The sequence below is a fragment of the Lipomyces japonicus genome (genome assembly GCF_038497905.1).
Source record: "Lipomyces japonicus strain CBS 7319 unplaced genomic scaffold V1514scaffold_67, whole genome shotgun sequence".
Lineage (NCBI taxonomy): Eukaryota > Fungi > Ascomycota > Lipomycetes > Lipomycetales > Lipomycetaceae > Lipomyces > Lipomyces japonicus.
In genome coordinates, this window is record NW_027117879.1 from 22,856 (window position 1) to 42,114 (window position 19,259).

The following is a 19,259-nucleotide window of genomic DNA, read 5'->3' on the forward strand; positions in this document are numbered from 1 at the left end:
TAGCAAGTGGCGGTGTGTTGAGGTCAATGAGCAGTGTAATAATGAATGGGTGATGGTGTCCTCTGCACCACAAGCGCAGTAGCGATTTTGGCCCATGATGTTTCTGGTGTGAAAGTAAATGCCGAATTTACTGTGTCCGGTGCGAAGTTGGCCACACGGCTGAGGGTGGCGCGTGGTGCTTGCAAGATTTCTTCGAGTATTAGCTTTGACATCTTTGTAGTTACAGTCAGTGTTGGATTAAGCTAGCGGTACCTCACCCCAGCGGTTGTGTGATCATATGTGTGTTGCCATCGGTCCCGGGATTGTAGTCGGCTTTGTGCCCGGAATATTTCATTTTGGCAGGTTTCTGTAAGTTGCTCAGCAGGTTCAATTTGCCATGGAGCGTGAAGTTGCGGTGCAGCCTGAGAGTAGTCCAGGTCTACTCAAGTCGTAAAGTATTGTCTTGGCAGTTGTAATAGTAGAGCCAGGGTGATGAATTCGTGTGTGAGAGCTCTTACAGGATTTTGCTCGTTGGTACGGTGAACTTGGCGGGCCATTTGTAGCGCGGTGATTAGTTCTAGTCGGTGACGGATTGGCATGATTCCGGATTCTGCTTGCAGTACTTCAGTGGCGGTGGTGCGGAACCTACTCTCAGGCTGCACCGCAACTTCACGCTCCATGGCAAATTGAACCTGCTGAGCAACTTACAGAAACCTGCCAAAATGAAATATTCCGGGCACAAAGCCGACTACAATCCCGGGACCGATGGCAACACACATATGATCACACAACCGCTGGGGTGAGGTACCGCCAGCTTAATCCAACACTGACTGTGACTACAAAGATGTCAAAGCTAATACTCGAAGAAATCTTGGTAACAGTAGTTGAGACGATATTGGAACGTGGTATGGGCTTATTGGGTCATAAATCTGCTGTCAGGTAAAAAATAAATAGATTAACTTTATTAATTGTAATGTCAGGAGGAAGTTTAAGTTGCTTCGCGGTCGCGGACCCCAATATGTGAAGATAAACGTGATACTGCACAATTTCCAACAGATATATCCTCAGTCAGCAATGGTTCCAAATCCGACGTTAGGTAAAATGACAAAATACGGAAACGCATTACCATGATTAACTAACAAACCGTTTTTTGACAGGCTGGGAACGACTGCAAGATGTTTTTTATAGAAAACGTACCGATTATTCGATGTTGTGGACATCAGATATTGTGCTCAGCGAGTTCACAGTAGCGGGTGCACGATATGGTGGTGCGATAGCACTTGTTCGAGATACTTCAAAGCCAATGGCATATAGGGGCCCGGAAAATAGAAATAAGATGGTTTTGATTTATTCCAACGCTGGTGAGCTGTTGTACAACGTGCCATGGGACAAAGGCATCATTCGCGGTGTCGGATGGTCCGACAACGAGGAGTTAATCATTGTGGCGGAAGATGGCAGCGTTAGGATATATCATGATTTTCAGGGAGGTTTTACTCAATTTTCGCTTGGCAAGGATTCAGAAGACCATACCGTGTCGGAATGCCGGTTCTGGGGTACCGGGTTTGTTGCTAAATTAGGCAACAATAGGTTTGTCTCTGTGGCGAAATACGAAGATCCAAGGCCCAAGTTATTGTCGGAAATTGCCACTGTTGCGACAGAGATACATGGATGGACAGTTTTGCCTCCATCATATACCTTGAGTCGGCATGTTGAAGTTTTTGTTGGCGTAAATAATACAATCAACGTGCTGGATTCCATGGAAGCTCAAGATAAGCAATTAGTAGAGGGTCCGTTCTCACATGTTTCGATTTCTCCAAACGGCACTTTGTTAGCTCTTCATACTACATACGGTCGAATTTACGTAATCAGTTCGGATTTTGAAAAGAAGTTTTCAGAATATGATACTGGCATGGTTGAATCGCCAGCGCAGGTTACTTGGTGTGCGAATGATTGCGTTGCTGTTGCGTGGGAAAACGAAATTAGATTGGTAGGCCCAGGTGGTGGAACGCTTAGTTTTTATTATGACAGCGCGATCACGCTGGTTCCCGAATCGGATGGGATACGGATCATAAGCAATGACAAGTGTGAATTTTTGGCGAAGGTACCTGATGTTGTGGTTGATATTTTCCGAATCGGTTCAACAAGTCCATCTGCCATTCTTCTTGATGCGGTTGAGCAGTTGGAGGTTAAATCACCAAAGGCAGATGATAACATTCAATTAATCAGGCCGGATTTAAATGAAGCCGTGGATGCATGCGTCAAGGCAGCAAGTTTTGAACCGGAACCATACTGGCAAAAAAAATTACTCAAGGCTGCATTATTAGGAAAATCAGTTTTGGAACTTTATTCATCAGATGAATTTGTTGAGATGTGTGAGGTTTTGAGAGTTTTAAATGCGGTGCGGCATTATGAAATCGCAGTTTTACTTACATATGAAGAATTTATAAGGCTCACGCCAGAACGATTGATCAACAGATTAATCAACCGAAATCGGTTCCCACTGGCATTGAAGTTGACAGAATACCTTCACCTTCCCATAGATAAGATCTACATTCGTTGGTCATGTTGTAAAGTGAAACAATCACTAGAAGATGACGCCACGGTTTGCAAGACCATTGTAAACAAATTGAAAGTAATTCCTGGCATATCTTATGAGGACATTGCCAGAACTGCATATGACGAAGGACGAACGAAATTGGCCACGCAGTTGCTGAATTATGAACCGAGAGCTGGAAAGCAGGTTCCGCTGCTTTTAGATATGGAAGAAGATGAAATTGCATTGGTTAAAGCTGTTGAAAGTGGTGATCCTGATTTAAGTATGTTTGGAAATGCGAGGACAATTTTTTTTTTTTTTTTTGAAACTAACGTTATATAGTACATTATGTCGTTTTAGTACTCAAAAACAAGTATCCATTGGCACAGTTTTTTAGGCTAGTTAATGATAAGCCAATCGCATCAGCAGTTGTTGAACAACTTGCTCGAGAAGAGTCTGCAGAGTTGCTTAAAGATTTTTATTATCAAGACGACAGGCGAGCAGAATCTGCATTGGTAACCTACAGAGAAGCATTGTCGCTAAATGACGTGCAAGCTCGGGTCGATAAACTCAAACTTGCAACAAAGATTTATACTGATTCGAAAGACCAGTATCCAGATTCAAGAGCGATTGAGGATAGCATAAAATTATACGAACTTCAGACCGGATATGAAAAAGATTATAAACAGGCATTTGTGGGTCTTACCGTGGCCGAGACCATAAAGAAACTACTGAAAATCAATCAGGGTTCAAAGGCATCGAAGTTGAAAGGTGAATTTAAAATTCCAGATAAAATGTTCATTTTCTTAAAAGAGGGCACATATCCTACTTCAAAAAAGAACTAATTAATACAAATATATTATTATCACAACGCCTATTAACTTAAAACCAATTTCAAAACAATAATTAAAAAAAAAAGAAACAAACAAACAAACAAACAAAAATTCTAGACCGATATTGGGCTTTTTAAAGCATTTATATCATTCCGCAAATCATTCCTAAACGTCACAACCTCCTGCATCATGTCATCCCATTCATCGTACATGTCATCTGGAATTGTGGTATTATTTTGTTCTCGACGAATTTCTTTAATATGTTCCGCAATTAATCGATTATGTGTTTTCACTGTCTCATTTTCTTGCATAATTGCCCTGCGTTTAGATTCTTCAACTTCAGCTCGATCCTCATAAAATTTAATCACTTTTCTGAATTTTTCGAGTTCTTGAAAGTGTGAATCTGATTCTTGTCTATGAGTGGAACTATTCTGAGCAAGCGTATCTTGGAGCTTATTAATTGTCTCTTGCATGTCAAGAACCATTTTATCACGCTCTATAGCAGATATAAAATCTTGGTTTACAACAGCTCTCGTTCGAATATGCTTGGCTTGCGAAGCGTAGCGAAGAGTAGACAAAGTTTCGTCATAATCACAAGGCGAAACACAAGCAATCATTGCTGTCTTGCTGTTGCCCCCAAGACTGTCTTTTAATAGCCAAGTAAGCGTCTTGATAATAAAGAAAATTAGTATATAATCGGAAAAAAAAAAAAAAAAAAAAAAAAAAAAAAATAAAAACTCACCGAATCTCTATAAGGCACAATATCACGCTTTTTGGTTGCCAATCCTGACTCTGAAAGAACACTGATAACTCTACCGAGAGTGGTCAAAGATTTATTGATATTCGCACCTTCACGTAATCTAGTACCAGTGGCTCCTGTGGAATTGACCCTTTCTGAACCTGCAAGGTCCACAAACCTAATTCGTGAATTTGTTTCCTCAGTTGTTTCGTCCAAAATTGGATCCGATTCAATTTTTTTCAACACTAAAGTAAACACTGCATGCGAGCGAGAAGATGTAGCGTTCATATTTGTAGCCGCAGTCGCGCGTTGCTTGTTTCCTTTCTTCAAATAGCTTTCTACGTCTTGAAAACTTCTGACTATGTAAGTGCTCAGATCTTTTACATACGGGCCATCAACCGGAGACTCGCGTATCTTTAAAGGTGTCGGTTGACCCGTTTGAGAAGCAAGGAGATCATAAACATGTTCGTTGTAAATTTCAAAATATGAAACCTTCACTGTAAAAGTGGTGGTTGCAGTCGTCAATCTTTCAATCCGTTGAAATAAATCATAGCACGTTCGAGGAATAATCCCAAGTTCATCTTCGGTACCAATCATGGTATATGATTTTCCAGAACCAGTCTGCCCGTATGCTAAAATGCAAGTATGATAGCCTTCAAGTGAGTGGTCTAAAAACTCTTTGCCAACTTTATCATACATTAATTCCTGACCCACAAAGTCATTTGTTGAATCTTGGTCGACAGACCAAATACTTTCGTCAAAAACAAACTCTTTTGCTTCACGATGGCGACTAGTAAGCAAAGTTCCATTTTCTAAACGATTATCGACATGTTCTTCCAATCCATCTGGGTGATGCAAGGTTGTAGTGTGCGCAGTTGAATTCATGGATATAAGGCATTTATTATTTGCTTCAATCTCACGAATCAAAAATGGCCTAGCTCGTACCAAAACCCTCACGTTTGCTTGATTGTTACTGCTATCGGCCGTTATTTTACTTGAAGACATTGAATCCGTGGAAAAGCGGCTAGATATTGATGGCGTGTGTACTGGTGACGGACGTCTCCTAGGAGCAATAACATCAATGCTAGATACTGAACGTAATTGTGGTGAAGAAAGATTCATTGCAGTATTTTCTTTTATGGAAGCAGGTCTGCGAATTGGGGATCGTGGTCTCGATTTCAAATGCGTTGGTGGTTTAAGTAATGTAGGTCCGTCCGGTGAAGGCGATCTGATGGTTGATGAAATTGAAGACGTAGCTGTTCGAGTCATGGATTCTCTAGATTGTGTAGAAAGCAGTTTAGTTGGACTAGAAGGTCGTGAAGAACCGGTGGAGAGAGAAGCTGAGGCTCGAGACGTTAACGCACTCGACGGCGGCCGAGTTAAAGTTGACGTTGTGCTTGTGCCTCGAACCTGATGCGGCGGAGGAGGTTTGATGTAATATTTTTTCGGAGTTGCGGGTGATGACATCGTTTCGTTATAATGTTATGGAGCTGTTGCGATGCGGCCTGGGGTTGTAATATAAGTCAAACACGGCTTTGGAGTTATTGTGTAAATAGAAAATGTCTCAAATGTAGAGTTGCCAGGGCAACGGTGGTTTTTTGACGGCAACCATCATAATTAAGGTTCACTATCTCAAACGAATTAGACCGAGTACATTCTTCTATATTCAGAGAAGCGAAAGTCGTGAGTGTGCTTGGAGCAGTGGTAATACGAAATATCGTATTTGAATTTGAAGCTTGTAAGTTATTTTTTTTTAGTTATTGTCGTTTCATTAAGAAACTATGCAATTACTGCTTAATAGGTTGTCAATTTGCAACGGCCGAAAGTCTACGTATAATTGAACTCGAGTCGGAGCAATTTGCGCAATTACTCAGTCGTGTGTATTTGAAATTTTCTGACAATTTTTGGATAGTAAAATGTCTCAAACTGCTCAAAACCGTAATTTTATTGCCGTGATTGGTGACGAGGTAAGTTTGACGATTGGAACTTGAAATGAAGGAGAAGGTCGTACTGAAATTTATAAGGACTCTGTTACCGGAATTTTACTTGCTGGCGTTGGTCATTTAACTGAGGATAAAAAGAAAAATTTTATTGTGGTTGATGGCAAGACATCGACAGAAGACATTGAAAATGCATTTGATGACTTTACATCGGCCAGAAAGGATATTGCAGTGCTGTTAATCAACCAGCATGTATGTTGATATTATTACTATAAGGAACTATTAGTTGTTTCGAAGCTAACTATGATGATATTTAGATTGCTGAAAAAATTAGGTACAAGTTGGACACGTATACTAGCGCATTTCCTGCCGTTCTGGAAATTCCATCCAAGGACCACCCTTACGGTATGTTACAATTTACACAGACAAGGTTTGCTTATCGTATGCTAACACGGTTGTAGATCCGGAGAAGGACAGTGTTCTTCGAAGAGTGCGAAGATTGTTTGGCGAGTAGTCGGTTGTCTTGTATCGTCGTCTGCCATGTGAAATTTGACCATTCATTTGTGATGTATTTTCAATAAATTGGGTCAACCTTGAAATCTAGTCGTTTGCGAACATATTGGAGCTCGATGCAGTTTTTTTTTTTAATTAATTTTATGTCACATAAGTGTTTGTCGTTTGTCGTTTAATTTGTTTTCTTATTATTAGGTTTAGAGGTGTATAGATTAATTTATATATATTGTTGCACTGACTGTGCACTGACTGTGCAGTCAGTATATTATACTAACAAGTCATGTGTTTATCATTAAAAAAAACCTACATACATACAATTTGAGAAACTGTGGTCTAGTCACAACTCACAACCGAATCACGCTTGGTCAGCTGGGTCTTATCAGTGACTCGGCCCAAGCCAAAATAGGCAACACCAGCAAGCACGCAACGAATACCAGCGATATTCTCACTTGCACACTTTTTTACAGCCCTTGTTGAACAGGTCGAAACCCACACATCACCGCCACAGTACCTTTGGCCATTTTTTTTTTCTGTTTTTGGCTTATAGTCTCTCTATCAGTTTGTTTTATCATGAAGCTTGTGGCCCCATTACTTGCATTGGCAGCCTCTGTTGCTGCGTTTCAACAACAGCAGGCACCTCTTCCATTCGACGTCAATTCTGTTGTCGCGGCGGGAACACCAACTAAGCCTGTTCCTGGCGAGTCTCCAATCGAAGTTTGCGACATCGATGTCGATCAGATTCTTGATATAACTTACCTTAAAATTGATCCCAATCCTCCCCATAAGGGTGCAGAGCTTTATATCGAGGGCGAGGGTATACTTTCAGATTCTATCAGTGAAGGAGCATTTGTCGAGGTCGAAGTGCGATATGGATTTATTAGACTCGTTAAGGAAACCATTGATCTTTGTGAGCAGCTTGAGAAAGTCGACAAGGCGTGTCCGCTTGAGAAGGGTGTTATAAAGTTTGAAAAAACTGTTGAACTTCCGGACGAGATTCCTCCTGTATGTCTCGAATTCTAAGTTTTTTTTTGTCACTCCAAGGCTAATTTTTTTTAGGGTAAATATAATGTTGTTGCTAGAGCTTACAAGGAAGATTTCTCTGAAATTACTTGCTTGTCTGCCCAGGTTGAATTTGCTCGATCTTGATTTGTTAATTAGATCTTTATAAATTTTATAGCCAATCGGCTGGAATATTGATCTAGCTGTTATATGGATTTTCTAATATTTTTTTTTTTATTTAAATGTTGAATGTGTTTGCTTTTTCATTTTTTTTTTATCATGGTTTTTTTTTTATGGGTTACATGCTGTGCTTTGTCTATAAGCTGCATTTGCCATTTATTATATATTTATTCGTATTTTGGAGTAGGGCTTTGAGTGGTATAACTTTTTTTTGTCTGGTTGATTTTTTTTGCATTGTCTTATTTGAATATATTTAATATTATATAGTACCTGCAGTGAACAAAAAAAAAATTGTTCAAGACCAATGACGCATGAGTATAATAATACTGATTATAAAATTTTGATTTTTTTAGATATAGTTACAAACGACTTTTGGATCATCGTGCGGCTCAAAATTTTCATTAACCGTTCTCGACAAATGCTCTTCAACCTAGATAGTTTTTAGGTTAGCCTTATCAGGTCAAGGATCAAGTGGTTTTGCTGTCAAATGTATTGGAATGCTCAAGTTTTTTCATCTAATCGTTTGTTTTCATCATACTCTCTCTTTGCAAAAACTATGGCTGCCAAATCCACACCGAAAACTACTCCAGAACAATCGCTTGGTCGGGTTGTCCAACTTCTTCCAGAATCGCAACGATTAGCATTGGCCTCACAAATTCTCAAAGAGTTGGATGTTGAACTAAAATTGTACGATCAAAAGAGGGAAGATGCCGAGACGGTTGTCGCGTTATTAAAATCAACCACTCAACAACAACTGCCTGGATCAGATGACAGAAAATCGTTAACAGATCAACTGGCCAAAATTTCAATTCACAGTCTGCAAAATGGTATTTCGGGTAATTTTGATTTTGCGTTAAGTCTGTCAACTCAGCTTCCAGAAAGTGTGGGCGAATGCGTTGTTTCAAACTGTGCAAGAGTACTTCTCCATGCCGCAAGAAGATCCCGAGCAGCATTTGTCATTGAAGATATATCATTTGATTTAGCGCATCTGAGCACAATAGATGACATTCTAAAGTCATTTGATAATATTACTCAGCATCAGCAGCTTGAAGAATACAACTTAGTGGATACAATTAATTTTCTCACCGAAGTCTTCTCTGTAGACAATTTTTCAGCTTCACCGACAATTATTGGTGATATTGCCCGTCTTTCGTACGTGCTACAAACAGTTCAAGATGGCATGATTTCTAGAGCGGCTAATAAACTGCTTCTTACAAAACCAATTTTATCTGCTCTTTTAGTCGGAAATGATATTATTTCACCTATATCAATAAGTGTCTTGTGGAATACAGTCTCAAATTTTTTAAAGAATGAAAAGTCTAAAATCCATGCCTTAAATGGGTTATATTTGCTTAGTGGCATTGTAACGGAAAACAAATTTGTACAGACCCCACAATTTCAAGAATTAATAAACAACCCACAATATTGGCTTTCGTTGGAGGATAATCTTGTCAATGGCTCTAATGAACGTCGCAAACTCAGTGTTTTTATTGTAGAGCGATCTTTAGATTCTGCTAATTCAGAAATTCATATTCCAGGGTATGTTTTGAACTGTTCCGATAAATACTTGCTTCTTCTAACTATTTAGGATATTTACATATACGCCTTCTAAAAGAACTGCGCTTTTAAAAGCATGGAATAGGTATCTCACACTAGTTGAGATTTGCTCAATTGACAGTTCAGTTCATCAACTGCGTGCCGCACAAACCGACTTGGAGAGTTTCCTTCAACCTGACTCTATCATCGATGTTTTATGGCCTGCCAGTATAATAAAAATGGCTTTTCGAGCGCAATTGGTATCTATTCGGCATACAATGGCAGAATTTGTCATTGGGCTTGTAGAGACAAAAAATGGCTTACAATGCATAGCGAAACTTGAAGAGAAACACGACGTTTTGGTAGACTATGTGCTGCCTCATATTGGACAGCCTGGATTATTTACGGTTAAACCAGACGGAACATGTCAGCATTCTGAAAGGGTGACTAAATTTGTTACGTCAATTATTGAACAGTTTAATAATCCTAATGCTTTTATTAGTGACGTCTTGAGTTCTTTGGTGACAAGCAAAAATAGAAAGTTTTTTGAAGCGTTCGTGGTCACTGTGCTCAGAGCTGTTTACTATTCTCGAGGATCAAATAGTTATTTAAATCCAGGCGTGTCTATAATTCTTCGTGAATTGAATGACATCAAATTTGAGAGCTTGCTTATGGAAGAAGTTGTCAAAAGATATTGCTCATTGATTTTCACTCGAATTGAAGCTACAAGCAATAATGATATTATTCTGTCATCCTTATTTGATACTGTGCACGGGAAGCAGACGTGGAGTGATATTTTACCAAGTGTTGATAAATGGGCACGGGACCAAAATATCGATGTTAAGGCGTATGCACACAAGGCCGTACACGATTTTATTGAATCTGGGAATGAGAATTCTCCACAAACATTTTTTGCGGTTTCGTTAGCTGCGTCGGTGCATCCTGAATTTTTGAGCGAGATAGTTCTTGAAAAGCTCAGTAAAAACGCTAAAGTTTTAATCTGTGGTATTATCTTTGAGGCAGCTTCATTGTTAAACATCAAGGCTCCAGAATCCGTGCTGTTGACTGCTCGAGCTTTTTTTGAAGACATGACCGTTGAGATTACAGAAGAAACCAATCATTTTACTGTCAGTGCTTTTGCGGGTTTATCAGAAGTATTTTGCCAGGTGCCACAGATTGAGGTGCAAGTGAGCGAATTTCTGAATGCTACAATACAGTCCTTAACAAAAATAGCACGTTCTAAAGAAAGTGATAAAGAAGCATACGAAGCTTTGCTGTGCAAGCCTGAAGTTGTTGATTCAATTTCCGTACTTTCGACGATTTCTACCCCGAAGAATTCAGCATTATTAGTAGATATAATTCCACTTCTTTTAGATGTGGCAATTTTAAAGTCAGATTTCAACAAAATTGATGTTCATCAAGCGTGAGTAAACTACGGGTTCATCATGATCTTGTCGCTTACTATTTTTTTTTTTTTTTTTAAGTCGAGTTGGGTATGCTGCGTTATTGAACGTTCTTGATTCGATAACAAAATTACTTCTTAGCGGTCTTCATGACGAGGTTTGAAATAATTATCATTACTAAATGTATAGCTTTAACATTTTTTTTAGGCTGTTAGATTAAAGTTTCCATTGGTTTCGTCAATGATTTCAAGCATTTTGCGTCATACTCAGGGAGTTGAGTTTTTGAGTTTGTACACCAGTATTATACTTAGATACATCTCTCAGACGTCAAATCTGATTGAGTTGGAAAAGTCTAATGTTTGGAATCTTATCTGGGACATTTATGTTTGTAGTAGAGATCGAAGTAGCTCAAGTTCAAAGCGTCACTTGACCACTTCTTTAATTTCTTTATTATTTCATCCAAGAATTTTAGAACTTACTGCACAAGATTCGGATAGACGTGACCAATTGGCTGATGCTGCTAGAAGTTTTGTGCCTCTTGGGTTTGCGCGTCGATTGATTTTGCCAACTCTTGCGGAGAAGTTTTGGATAGCACGGAACGAGAATCTCGATATATTTCAAACACACAGCTGGATTGGTTCAATTCTGGTGGGAATATACGTGCAGCCACAGCTTAAGGACAATGTTTTTTTGATTGAAAGACCAGTGTCGGATATGTTTGATTCCGACTTTGGTGAAGAACAAAATATGTATAGCCGCTACTATCCAATACCAGAAAGCTATGCACGGGCATACGCTGTTGGTACGCTTGCTTCTCTTCCTTCTCATGCTAGCGATTTTGCTCACGCAACAGTTCGTGAACTTGTGAGCAACGAAGCCAAATATCCTTTATTCAAAACAACATCAGGAGATGCACTTGCGGAAACTTCTAGGATTGCATATTCCGAGCTGTTATTAACCCTTGATCGGTTCATAATCGGCACAGAACTTGAAGAAGATATCACGAAAAAGATTTTATCAACTCTTTCTTTTGAATTTAGTCCTACAGTTCGAACAATGTTTGAATGGCAAATCGCTCGAATTATTGCTTCATCAAACATTGATAAAAAAGTGAAGCGGTATCTTTATACGCCGCTTTCAAAATCCGAAGCTAGGCCAAGGTTTCTTGCCAGTTTATTAACGATTTTAGTTTTGCTAAGTCGGTTTTTAGCCCGAAAAGAAGGAAGCTCTGCTTTAACCAACGGCATGATTTTAAAAAGTGCCGAATTTTTGGTTCCATTTGCCATGAACAATCGTGCTACAGTGCGTCACCAAGCTTGCTCGCTTATTATGGGATTGAAATCCCTTCTTGTTGAGCCGTATATTTCCGGTGACTTGAAAAATGTTATTAGTGTATTAGAAGACCAGGTTAGCAAGTCTCCACAGTTTGGTACTTTTAAGCACGGTGATGAACTGCTATGGGATATTGAGTCAGACTATAATCTGAGTATGATTTGTGGAGGCATTGCCCGAAAAGTTAGTGAGCACCGCGGTGGCGGAGGCATTGATCCAGAAGTTCTGCGGATAATATTTCACGACAAAGTAGGTTATATGCCTATTGGACATGCCGTTAAGGATGATGGTTTGTATAAGAAGAGCACTATGGCGAGAGAACCGCAGAAAGAATATTCAGTAACCACAAGTGAGCAAGCGATCTCATCTGCATTGCAGATAAAATCTCGAGCATGGCAGAGTGCTGATTCAGCTGCTCCTGGTCTTCGTACGCAGCGGTCAACTAAGGGACATTTGATTGTTCTTGCTTCTCTTGTTGACAAGGCGCCCAATCTAGGAGGAATTTGCCGCGCGTCTGATGTTTTGGGAGCTGAATTGCTTTGTCTCAATAATCTATCGGTAACCAAAGACAGAGAATTTATGGCGGTAGCTGTGACAGCAGATAAATGGATGCCAATGTCAGAGGTTCCTGTTGAGACAATCCCGGCGTTTTTGCATGCAATGAAAAGAGATGGCTATGCGTTAATTGGCCTTGAACAGACGGACACTAGCGTTGTGCTAGACAATGAGTTGAAGTTCCCAAACAAAGCTGTTTTGGTACTTGGAAAGGAAAAGGAAGGAATTGTGCCTGAAGTTCTTCGAGAGTTGGATTTTTGTATCGAAATTAAGCAGACCGGCATTGTCAGATCCATGAATATTCAGACAGCGACTGCTGTTGTTGTTCATGCTTACTCTGTCCAGCACTGTTGATTTATTTTTATTCCTGTATAATAGTAATTTTTTAGATTTGAATTTATTAGATTGATATTTTTGAAAAGTTTATAAAATGGTACTTGTATTAATATTATGCACATATAACTAAATATTGTATAAAGTTAAATTTTGTTTGGTATTTCGTTTTGTACAAACTCCCAACGCTAAATTCCCAACCGCGAAATTTTTCCATAAATCATTTTTCAGAAATTATATTTCATTAAGATTTATCTTTGTTTTTTAAACTAATTTGCACAATATGGTATCTGTACGAAATCGAAGGAAACAAAAAAGTTCGATTCCAAAACAAACACGAAGATTAAAAGATCGTCAAAGAAAAGTGCGGATCAAGTCAAATGCCATTATTGCAGAGAACTGGGATGAAAAGCTCACACTAACACAAAAGTATTTTTACACTATATTTTTTTTATTATTGCTTGGCATATTTATTATGTGTATTAATCTTATAATTTAGTTACCAAAAGCTTGGATTGACAGCCAGGTTAAGCAGGCCCAGTGGTGGCGTACAAAAAGAAATTTTCTCAGCGAAGAAGGCAGCTGCTACCGGTCAAAGTTTCAAGCCGTTTATTGAAACTGAAAAAGATATAGTTACAACCAAAGCTATAACTCAAGCGAAAATCATTAGAAATCCAGAAACCGGTGATATTGAACGTATTGAACACGTTGAAGGTGGCAGGACCGAGTTTGATGATATCCCAACTCCGGCGCCAAAGGCAGCATCCACAGATGTTGTAAGGCAATTAGAGGAGCTTGCAGCAAGAGGCGAAAGAAAAGTTGAACGAACACAATCGGATAGAGAGAGTTCATGGATTAGTCAGTTGGTAAACAAGCATGGAGACGACTACGAGGCTATGTTTAGGGACAAGAGGTTGAATGTTTGGCAACAGTCTGTAGGTGACCTCAGAAGGCGCATCGAAAAATGGAAAAAAAAGAATAGTCAATGACTTTTGAAAAAAAAAAAATTGACAGGTTTGGTCACTTAATAATATGGGTACATTGGGTTTATTTGTACAGTTCAGGCTTTAGACGGAATCAAGAAAATAAAATTTTGTAAGATTTCTACAATATTTTACATTAAGCTTCCACAAATGCAGCGTAGGTAGTTAACCTCCCATCACTCCCCTCGTAATTTAATTCAGTTTCGGCTCCAACGAAGAATACGTAACCTGGACTGGCTTGAAAAACTTTGGCGCCAAATGAAATGGTGCCAGTACCTTCGGTCACAACAATAATACTAGGACCACCCAGCGGTCTAACTACTTCTTTCTGGCCCTTCTCTAGTACCGTTCGCAAAACTGCAAACTCAGGAATTGGAGGATCGTAGAGATGGGTAACGCCGTCACCTTCAGCTCTGTCAAAATTAGCCGGCTTCATCTTTTGCTTGTCAACCGAGGCAGAGTCATATGTGAGCATTTCAACAAGATTCTTAACATCCTTGAACTTTGGCGTGAACCCTGATCTAACAACGTTATCAGAGGCAGCCATGCATTCGATAATATCACCAGATATGTAAGCATGAGGATCCTTAGCTTTCAAAAAGATTGCTTCACCTGCATTGAGAGTAACGTAATTAAGTAAAAAGACACCGCAAAACAGACCAATGTCAAGAGGAAATTGCTTGTTTAATCTGAGAATAAGATCAGCCAGTTTTTCGTCTCCATACTGTCCAGCAAACGATCCACCTTCCGTTTCGGTTCTGGAAACAAGTTTTCGAGCTTCCGATGCAATTGTTTCTTCGGAAGCAGTCATAATGGCATTGAAAAGCTTCTGTAATAGCAATTTGTTATGTTCCTCATCATCTGAGCCATTTGGTGAAACAATGACACCTTCTGAAAAAGCATCGGCAACAGAGTTTGTAACCACCGATTTAAATTCTGGAACCGAACTCAGGAAGCCTTTTATCTCACTAACGGGTCTAAATCCACAAAATCCTTCAAATTCATCCAGAGCAATGGCCATTTCTGGCTTATGATTGTCGTCAGGATAGTTTTTGGGATCATTAGCATGGAGTTGCTTTGCCAACGTCTTATCGGGATGCGCTTGAATTGACAAGACCTTCTCAATTGAAAGGACTTTAAACAGAAAAGGAAGATTGGAAAATCCTGACTCATGAAACTTTTTAGACACATGAGTGCCAACTAACGACGGATCTTTGGACAAAATGTCGTGAAGTGTTTCACCGGTTTGAATGTCTCTTGATGGCACCGAAGGGTGAGTGCCCATCCACAACTGGCACGCGTTAGCGAAGTCGCAAACCAAAAAAAAATTTAAACATTTATACCTCAGCATAAGGTGTATCAGACCCAATCTTGAAAGAAGAGTCGGTGGCAGCGGCAAATCTGGCAACCGAGGATTTGGCTCCTATTTTTCCCCAAGCATACTCCTGGGCACCTGTGCTGCATAAATGACTTGCTTCTTAGCAAAAGATTTTGGAAAACAAACCGCATTGTAATTGAAAAAGAGCAGGCATTTTCAATGAATTGAAATAAGGAAATAGGTTTCACAAGTACAATATCCAACGGTCGTTCGAGGAGAAATGAATGGCAATTGCAAAATGCGTCGACAGAGGATGCGTTGCAGCAAAGTGCCGCATGGGTCGAGCCGCACTGCACGTGATATCGGGTCAGAAATATAGTTAGTCATCAGAAAGCAACAATGTACATAAGCCAGCTGCCAATAAGTGGGAAATTTCTTAAGCCATAGTCAAATCAGTTTCTCGATTACTATTAGGATGATATTGATACATATATATTATTCGTCACCTGGCAAAGCTTAATTTTTCATTGCAAATTTAGAATTTCCGCCAACAACAAGTTCTTGCCCCCAATTTTACCTTTAGTTTGGAATGGGATCGTGGCCCATATTGTGACGCATCGTAAGTATATTAACATCGTCTATTACCAAAGATTCGACAGGCATAGGTGGTGCATACCCGTACTTTAAATGTCACAATTACTTGATCCAGAACGCTTGAGCAGATGAAGTTTTGTTCAACAGTTAAAACCCTGCCCCATACATGCACCAAAAATTTCTTAATCATATAAATCTAATATGTGCTTTTCAAAGTCAAACAAAAGTAAAACGAAAAATAATTGCTGGCTTGGAGCTGAAGTCTTTGCGAACCGCATGATGGATGGCCGTAATATTCTGCACTGGCAATCGATCCTATATTGATTCATACTGATATTTTTTTTTTATCTCAGTTGACCCAAATAATTAATATCCTCTGTCTCCGACTTATAAAAACTAAGGACTCTCAGAACGTTTAGTAGAAAAGTCCTGTGGAGCAAGAGACTAATTCCCAAAGTCACCCTAATCAGATACACTTGCAATGAAAAAGTCTGTATTCTGAAGAAAAGTATTCTACTGAGGATGAAGCACACAAAGAAGTCAATGAAACAGAAAGTTTCACAAAAGTAGAAGCAGCCAGTTGCAAGGGTATAAAAATTTAAAAATAACAAGTTCATCCGCCTTCTTGATTTGATCCATAACAAACTTTCACTGGCAACTGCAATCACATTGGTATTTACTTATATCCATCACGGCAAATTAATCTTTAGCATGTTTAAGCTTAGAATGGGTGCTATATTCGTAACTGATCAGCTCAGCTCTCGCAAGCGAGAACCGGGAGTCTGTGAGAACCACGGCTCGAACAAAGACTCTTATCCAAACTTCCGAGTGATGTAACCTCGTCACAGAGTCTCAGTTCCATACGTAGCCTGCCAAGGATCGTATCATCATAGTTCATAAAATCCTTAATACTTATTCGACCAAGATACTTATTAAATTCATAAAAATCTGATGTTGTGGGTTTATTAACAATGTTGCTCCGCGAATCTTGACTTTACCATCGAATGCGTATCTAACTGGCATAATCTCACAGATTATTCGCAAACCGACGTGTTTAAGCGCTCAAAAGCTCCTACAACACTCTGCGCTGTTCAAAACCGAGTATTTTGGATCTTGTGTTTTAAATTAGGTCAATGTTACTTTCAACTAAAGCACGAACATATATTATAACTAACTAATGGATATTTTGACTGAAGTGGGGATTTTCCATGGTATGTGCGCAATATACGTAGTAACTACTATAACTTATAGCTACTATATGGCGATTGACAAAAAGAATAAACTTCAAGCTCCGACATCAGGTATACTAAATTAGGTAATTAGTTCCCGTTATCATCGCAATTGCAGCAGCAATGCTTTCTTTTTAGAGTAGAATTAGCCCGCAACAAATAAATTTTTAATTTTTGATTAATTGCAATTCGAGAACTTGTTTTACCAACTTCGATGCGTGCAGAATTTTAAATTAGGCCTATATTGTGGGTATGGATGTTTGTATAAGCATGTCAAGATATAAACAAGTCAAGGCTCTGAGGTTTGTTTTGCTTTGTTTAACCCAATATGGTATAGTGTGAACTTTGCCCTTCACAACACCCAATCATCAACAACATTAAATCCCGAAACAGGCTCGTCGGTTCGGATTTTTGTCAGCGCTGTAGCTACATATATTTTCATTAAATCTCAATCCTTCCGTTTTTCCATTCTCATTATAATTTTTTTGCTATAATTTTATAGCAATTCTTACAATGTCTACTGTTGGAAAGACAATTACTTGCAAGGCTGCCATTGCCTGGGGCCCTGGTAAGTTTTTGTGAATTTTGCACTATTACTGTTTACAAGACCGACTCCTTATTTTATTTAGGCGAGGAACTCTCAATTGAAGACGTGGAAGTTTTACCACCACGAGCTCACGAAGTCAGAATTAAAATCTATTACACTGGTGTGTGTCATACCGATGCATACACTTTATCTGGAAAGGATCCCGAAGGTGCTTTTCCAGTAATCCTCGGACACGAGGGTGCCGGAATTGTGGAGTCCATCGGTGAGGGCGTTGAGTCTGTCAAGGTTGGTGATCATGTCGTTGCACTTTACACTCCTGAATGTCGCGAGTGTAAGTTTTGCAAGTCTGGTAAAACCAATCTTTGCGGAAAGATTCGTGCTACTCAGGGACAGGGTCTTTTGCCAGATGGAACCACCCGCTTCCGTGCTCGTGGAAAGGATATTCTCCATTTCATGGGTACGTCCACCTTCACTCAATACACTGTCGTTGCGGATATTTCGGTCGTTGCCGTCAATCCTACTGCTCCATTTGATAGAACGTGCTTGCTTGGTTGTGGAATTACCACTGGATATGGTGCTGCTACTATCACTGCCCATATCGAGCCTGGCGATAACATAGCCATTTTTGGTGCTGGTTGTGTCGGTCTTTCGGTTATTCAGGGTGCTGTGCAGAAAAAAGCAGGCAAGATTATTGTCGTCGATGTCAATGACTCAAAGGAGGAATGGGCGCAGAAGTTTGGTGCGACCCACTTCGTTAATCCTACAAAGTTGAACAGACCTGTTACTGAGGAACTTATTGAGCTGACTGATGGTGGATTGGACTTTACTTTTGACTGCACTGGAAACGTTCAAGTTATGCGCGCAGCTCTTGAATCTTGCCACAAGGGATGGGGTGAATGCATCATTATTGGTGTCGCTGCCGCTGGTCAGGAGATTTCCACCCGACCATTCCAGTTGGTTACCGGTCGTGTCTGGCGAGGATGTGCCTTCGGTGGTGTTAAGGGTCGCACTCAGTTGCCTGGTCTTGTAGAGGATTACCTCGCCAATAAGATCAAGGTCGATGAGTTTATCACTGACAGATATCCGCTTTCGGAAATCAATGCTGCCTTTGAAAAGATGAAGTCGGGATCCTGTATCCGTGCTGTCGTTAACACTGAATAGTTGACTGAGAACACTTGAATATCATTTTTTGTAACAATATATATAATATAATGAGTTTACGGACGAAAGTAATAGCGACTTAAGTAACATATGAAGGAATCTGCTATCTATTATTATATATGCAGACGCTTAAGGCTTGTAAAAGTTATGATGACCTACAAGGTACTCTTTTTATAAATAGTTGCATAATTGCTTTTAACTATTAAAGAAGTATATTAGTTATGTAATTATATCATCCTCTGTTAGTTATATCATCTGACAATAAATCTTTACTATATCATTAGTTAAAAACATAAGTTATATATAATAATTCCACTAAAGGACAGTTTTATTCTTTTAAGTAAAATTGAGAAAATCATTAGTTTTCACCATAAAATACCTTTAATTAATTTAGTATTTAAATATTTAGAAAGGGGCCAGGATAGTACGAGTTGGTTAGAAGCTTGGTCTGCAAAATAAGGTTCGAACAGTCTTAAGAAGGAACAATTTATAGGCCAGATTAAAGCCTTTACGGAATGTGTCATCATCTTCAACCGGACTGAAAAAAATGAC

General features: G+C 39.4%; 9 protein-coding genes across 9 annotated transcripts; 7 read left to right on the top strand and 2 right to left on the bottom strand.

Annotated features, from left to right (window-relative positions):
* Positions 1-1,053: 1,053 nt before the first annotated feature.
* On the top strand, positions 1,054-3,357 carry V1514DRAFT_286128 (Vps16, N-terminal region-domain-containing protein; the record flags this gene model as incomplete). Its single annotated transcript, XM_066925190.1, has 3 exons — positions 1,054-1,075; positions 1,137-2,795; positions 2,855-3,357. The coding sequence occupies 3 exons, from the start codon at positions 1,054-1,056 to the stop codon at positions 3,355-3,357; spliced, it is 2,184 nt and encodes a 727-aa protein (XP_066780967.1).
* On the bottom strand, positions 3,337-5,632 carry V1514DRAFT_337957 (P-loop containing nucleoside triphosphate hydrolase protein). Its single transcript, XM_066928765.1, has 2 exons — positions 4,088-5,632; positions 3,337-4,013 (listed from the first exon to the last, which is right to left on the bottom strand). The coding sequence occupies exons 1-2, from the start codon at positions 5,549-5,551 to the stop codon at positions 3,459-3,461; spliced, it is 2,019 nt and encodes a 672-aa protein (XP_066780968.1). The 5' UTR covers positions 5,552-5,632; the 3' UTR covers positions 3,337-3,458.
* A 27-nt stretch (positions 5,633-5,659) lies between these two features.
* On the top strand, positions 5,660-6,816 carry V1514DRAFT_369962 (ATPase, V1 complex, subunit F). The gene is made up of 5 exons (XM_066929967.1): positions 5,660-5,822; positions 5,886-6,051; positions 6,109-6,276; positions 6,342-6,429; positions 6,486-6,816. The coding sequence occupies exons 2-5, from the start codon at positions 6,001-6,003 to the stop codon at positions 6,536-6,538; spliced, it is 360 nt and encodes a 119-aa protein (XP_066780969.1). The 5' UTR covers positions 5,660-5,822; positions 5,886-6,000; the 3' UTR covers positions 6,539-6,816.
* Positions 6,817-6,998: 182 nt separating this feature from the next.
* V1514DRAFT_299252 (ML domain-containing protein) lies at positions 6,999-8,007 on the top strand. The gene is made up of 2 exons (XM_066925509.1): positions 6,999-7,539; positions 7,594-8,007. The coding sequence occupies exons 1-2, from the start codon at positions 7,108-7,110 to the stop codon at positions 7,681-7,683; spliced, it is 522 nt and encodes a 173-aa protein (XP_066780970.1). The 5' UTR covers positions 6,999-7,107; the 3' UTR covers positions 7,684-8,007.
* A 48-nt stretch (positions 8,008-8,055) lies between these two features.
* Positions 8,056-9,844, top strand: V1514DRAFT_202271 (uncharacterized protein). Its single transcript, XM_066924676.1, has 3 exons — positions 8,056-9,255; positions 9,305-9,678; positions 9,755-9,844. Exons 1-3 carry the CDS (start codon positions 8,204-8,206, stop codon positions 9,763-9,765), a joined length of 1,437 nt encoding a protein of 478 aa, XP_066780971.1. The 5' UTR covers positions 8,056-8,203; the 3' UTR covers positions 9,766-9,844.
* A 999-nt stretch (positions 9,845-10,843) lies between these two features.
* On the top strand, positions 10,844-12,964 carry V1514DRAFT_337965 (uncharacterized protein). Its single transcript, XM_066928766.1, has one exon. It carries the CDS (start codon positions 10,896-10,898, stop codon positions 12,894-12,896), a length of 2,001 nt encoding a protein of 666 aa, XP_066780972.1. The 5' UTR covers positions 10,844-10,895; the 3' UTR covers positions 12,897-12,964.
* A 142-nt stretch (positions 12,965-13,106) lies between these two features.
* On the top strand, positions 13,107-13,987 carry V1514DRAFT_337966 (ribosome biogenesis protein Nop16). Its single transcript, XM_066928767.1, has 2 exons — positions 13,107-13,304; positions 13,375-13,987. Exons 1-2 carry the CDS (start codon positions 13,159-13,161, stop codon positions 13,862-13,864), a joined length of 636 nt encoding a protein of 211 aa, XP_066780973.1. The 5' UTR covers positions 13,107-13,158; the 3' UTR covers positions 13,865-13,987.
* Positions 13,942-15,477, bottom strand: V1514DRAFT_337968 (mannose-6-phosphate isomerase). The gene is made up of 3 exons (XM_066928768.1): positions 15,363-15,477; positions 15,202-15,311; positions 13,942-15,149 (listed from the first exon to the last, which is right to left on the bottom strand). Exons 1-3 carry the CDS (start codon positions 15,388-15,390, stop codon positions 13,995-13,997), a joined length of 1,293 nt encoding a protein of 430 aa, XP_066780974.1. The 5' UTR covers positions 15,391-15,477; the 3' UTR covers positions 13,942-13,994.
* Positions 15,478-17,423: 1,946 nt separating this feature from the next.
* Positions 17,424-18,779, top strand: V1514DRAFT_337970 (chaperonin 10-like protein). The gene is made up of 2 exons (XM_066928769.1): positions 17,424-17,567; positions 17,629-18,779. The coding sequence occupies exons 1-2, from the start codon at positions 17,513-17,515 to the stop codon at positions 18,705-18,707; spliced, it is 1,134 nt and encodes a 377-aa protein (XP_066780975.1). The 5' UTR covers positions 17,424-17,512; the 3' UTR covers positions 18,708-18,779.
* Positions 18,780-19,259: the final 480 nt, after the last annotated feature.

Bases quoted from the DNA above. Each gene is read 5' to 3' on its own strand.
- V1514DRAFT_369962 (XM_066929967.1), top strand. From the start codon at position 6,001: ATGTCTCAAACTGCTCAAAACCGTAATTTTATTGCCGTGATTGGTGAC. The intron at 6,277-6,341 runs GTATGTTGATAT...GATGATATTTAG, and splicing joins TGCTGTTAATCAACCAGCAT to ATTGCTGAAAAAATTAGGTA. The intron at 6,430-6,485 runs GTATGTTACAAT...ACACGGTTGTAG, and splicing joins ATCCAAGGACCACCCTTACG to ATCCGGAGAAGGACAGTGTT.
- V1514DRAFT_337970 (XM_066928769.1), top strand. From the start codon at position 17,513: ATGTCTACTGTTGGAAAGACAATTACTTGCAAGGCTGCCATTGCCTGG. The intron at 17,568-17,628 runs GTAAGTTTTTGT...TATTTTATTTAG, and splicing joins TGCCATTGCCTGGGGCCCTG to GCGAGGAACTCTCAATTGAA.
- V1514DRAFT_337957 (XM_066928765.1), bottom strand. From the start codon at position 5,551: ATGTCATCACCCGCAACTCCGAAAAAATATTACATCAAACCTCCTCCG. The intron at 4,014-4,087 runs GTGAGTTTTTAT...TTTATTATCAAG, and splicing joins TTGTGCCTTATAGAGATTCG to ACGCTTACTTGGCTATTAAA.
- V1514DRAFT_337965 (XM_066928766.1), top strand. From the start codon at position 10,896: ATGATTTCAAGCATTTTGCGTCATACTCAGGGAGTTGAGTTTTTGAGT.
- V1514DRAFT_202271 (XM_066924676.1), top strand. From the start codon at position 8,204: ATGTATTGGAATGCTCAAGTTTTTTCATCTAATCGTTTGTTTTCATCA. The intron at 9,256-9,304 runs GTATGTTTTGAA...CTAACTATTTAG, and splicing joins TCAGAAATTCATATTCCAGG to GATATTTACATATACGCCTT.
- V1514DRAFT_337966 (XM_066928767.1), top strand. From the start codon at position 13,159: ATGGTATCTGTACGAAATCGAAGGAAACAAAAAAGTTCGATTCCAAAA. The intron at 13,305-13,374 runs GTATTTTTACAC...CTTATAATTTAG, and splicing joins AAGCTCACACTAACACAAAA to TTACCAAAAGCTTGGATTGA.
- V1514DRAFT_337968 (XM_066928768.1), bottom strand. From the start codon at position 15,390: ATGCCTGCTCTTTTTCAATTACAATGCG. The intron at 15,312-15,362 runs GTTTGTTTTCCA...TATGCAGCACAG, and splicing joins TCTTTTTCAATTACAATGCG to GTGCCCAGGAGTATGCTTGG. The intron at 15,150-15,201 runs GTATAAATGTTT...AACGCGTGCCAG, and splicing joins CTGATACACCTTATGCTGAG to TTGTGGATGGGCACTCACCC.
- V1514DRAFT_299252 (XM_066925509.1), top strand. From the start codon at position 7,108: ATGAAGCTTGTGGCCCCATTACTTGCATTGGCAGCCTCTGTTGCTGCG. The intron at 7,540-7,593 runs GTATGTCTCGAA...AATTTTTTTTAG, and splicing joins TTCCGGACGAGATTCCTCCT to GGTAAATATAATGTTGTTGC.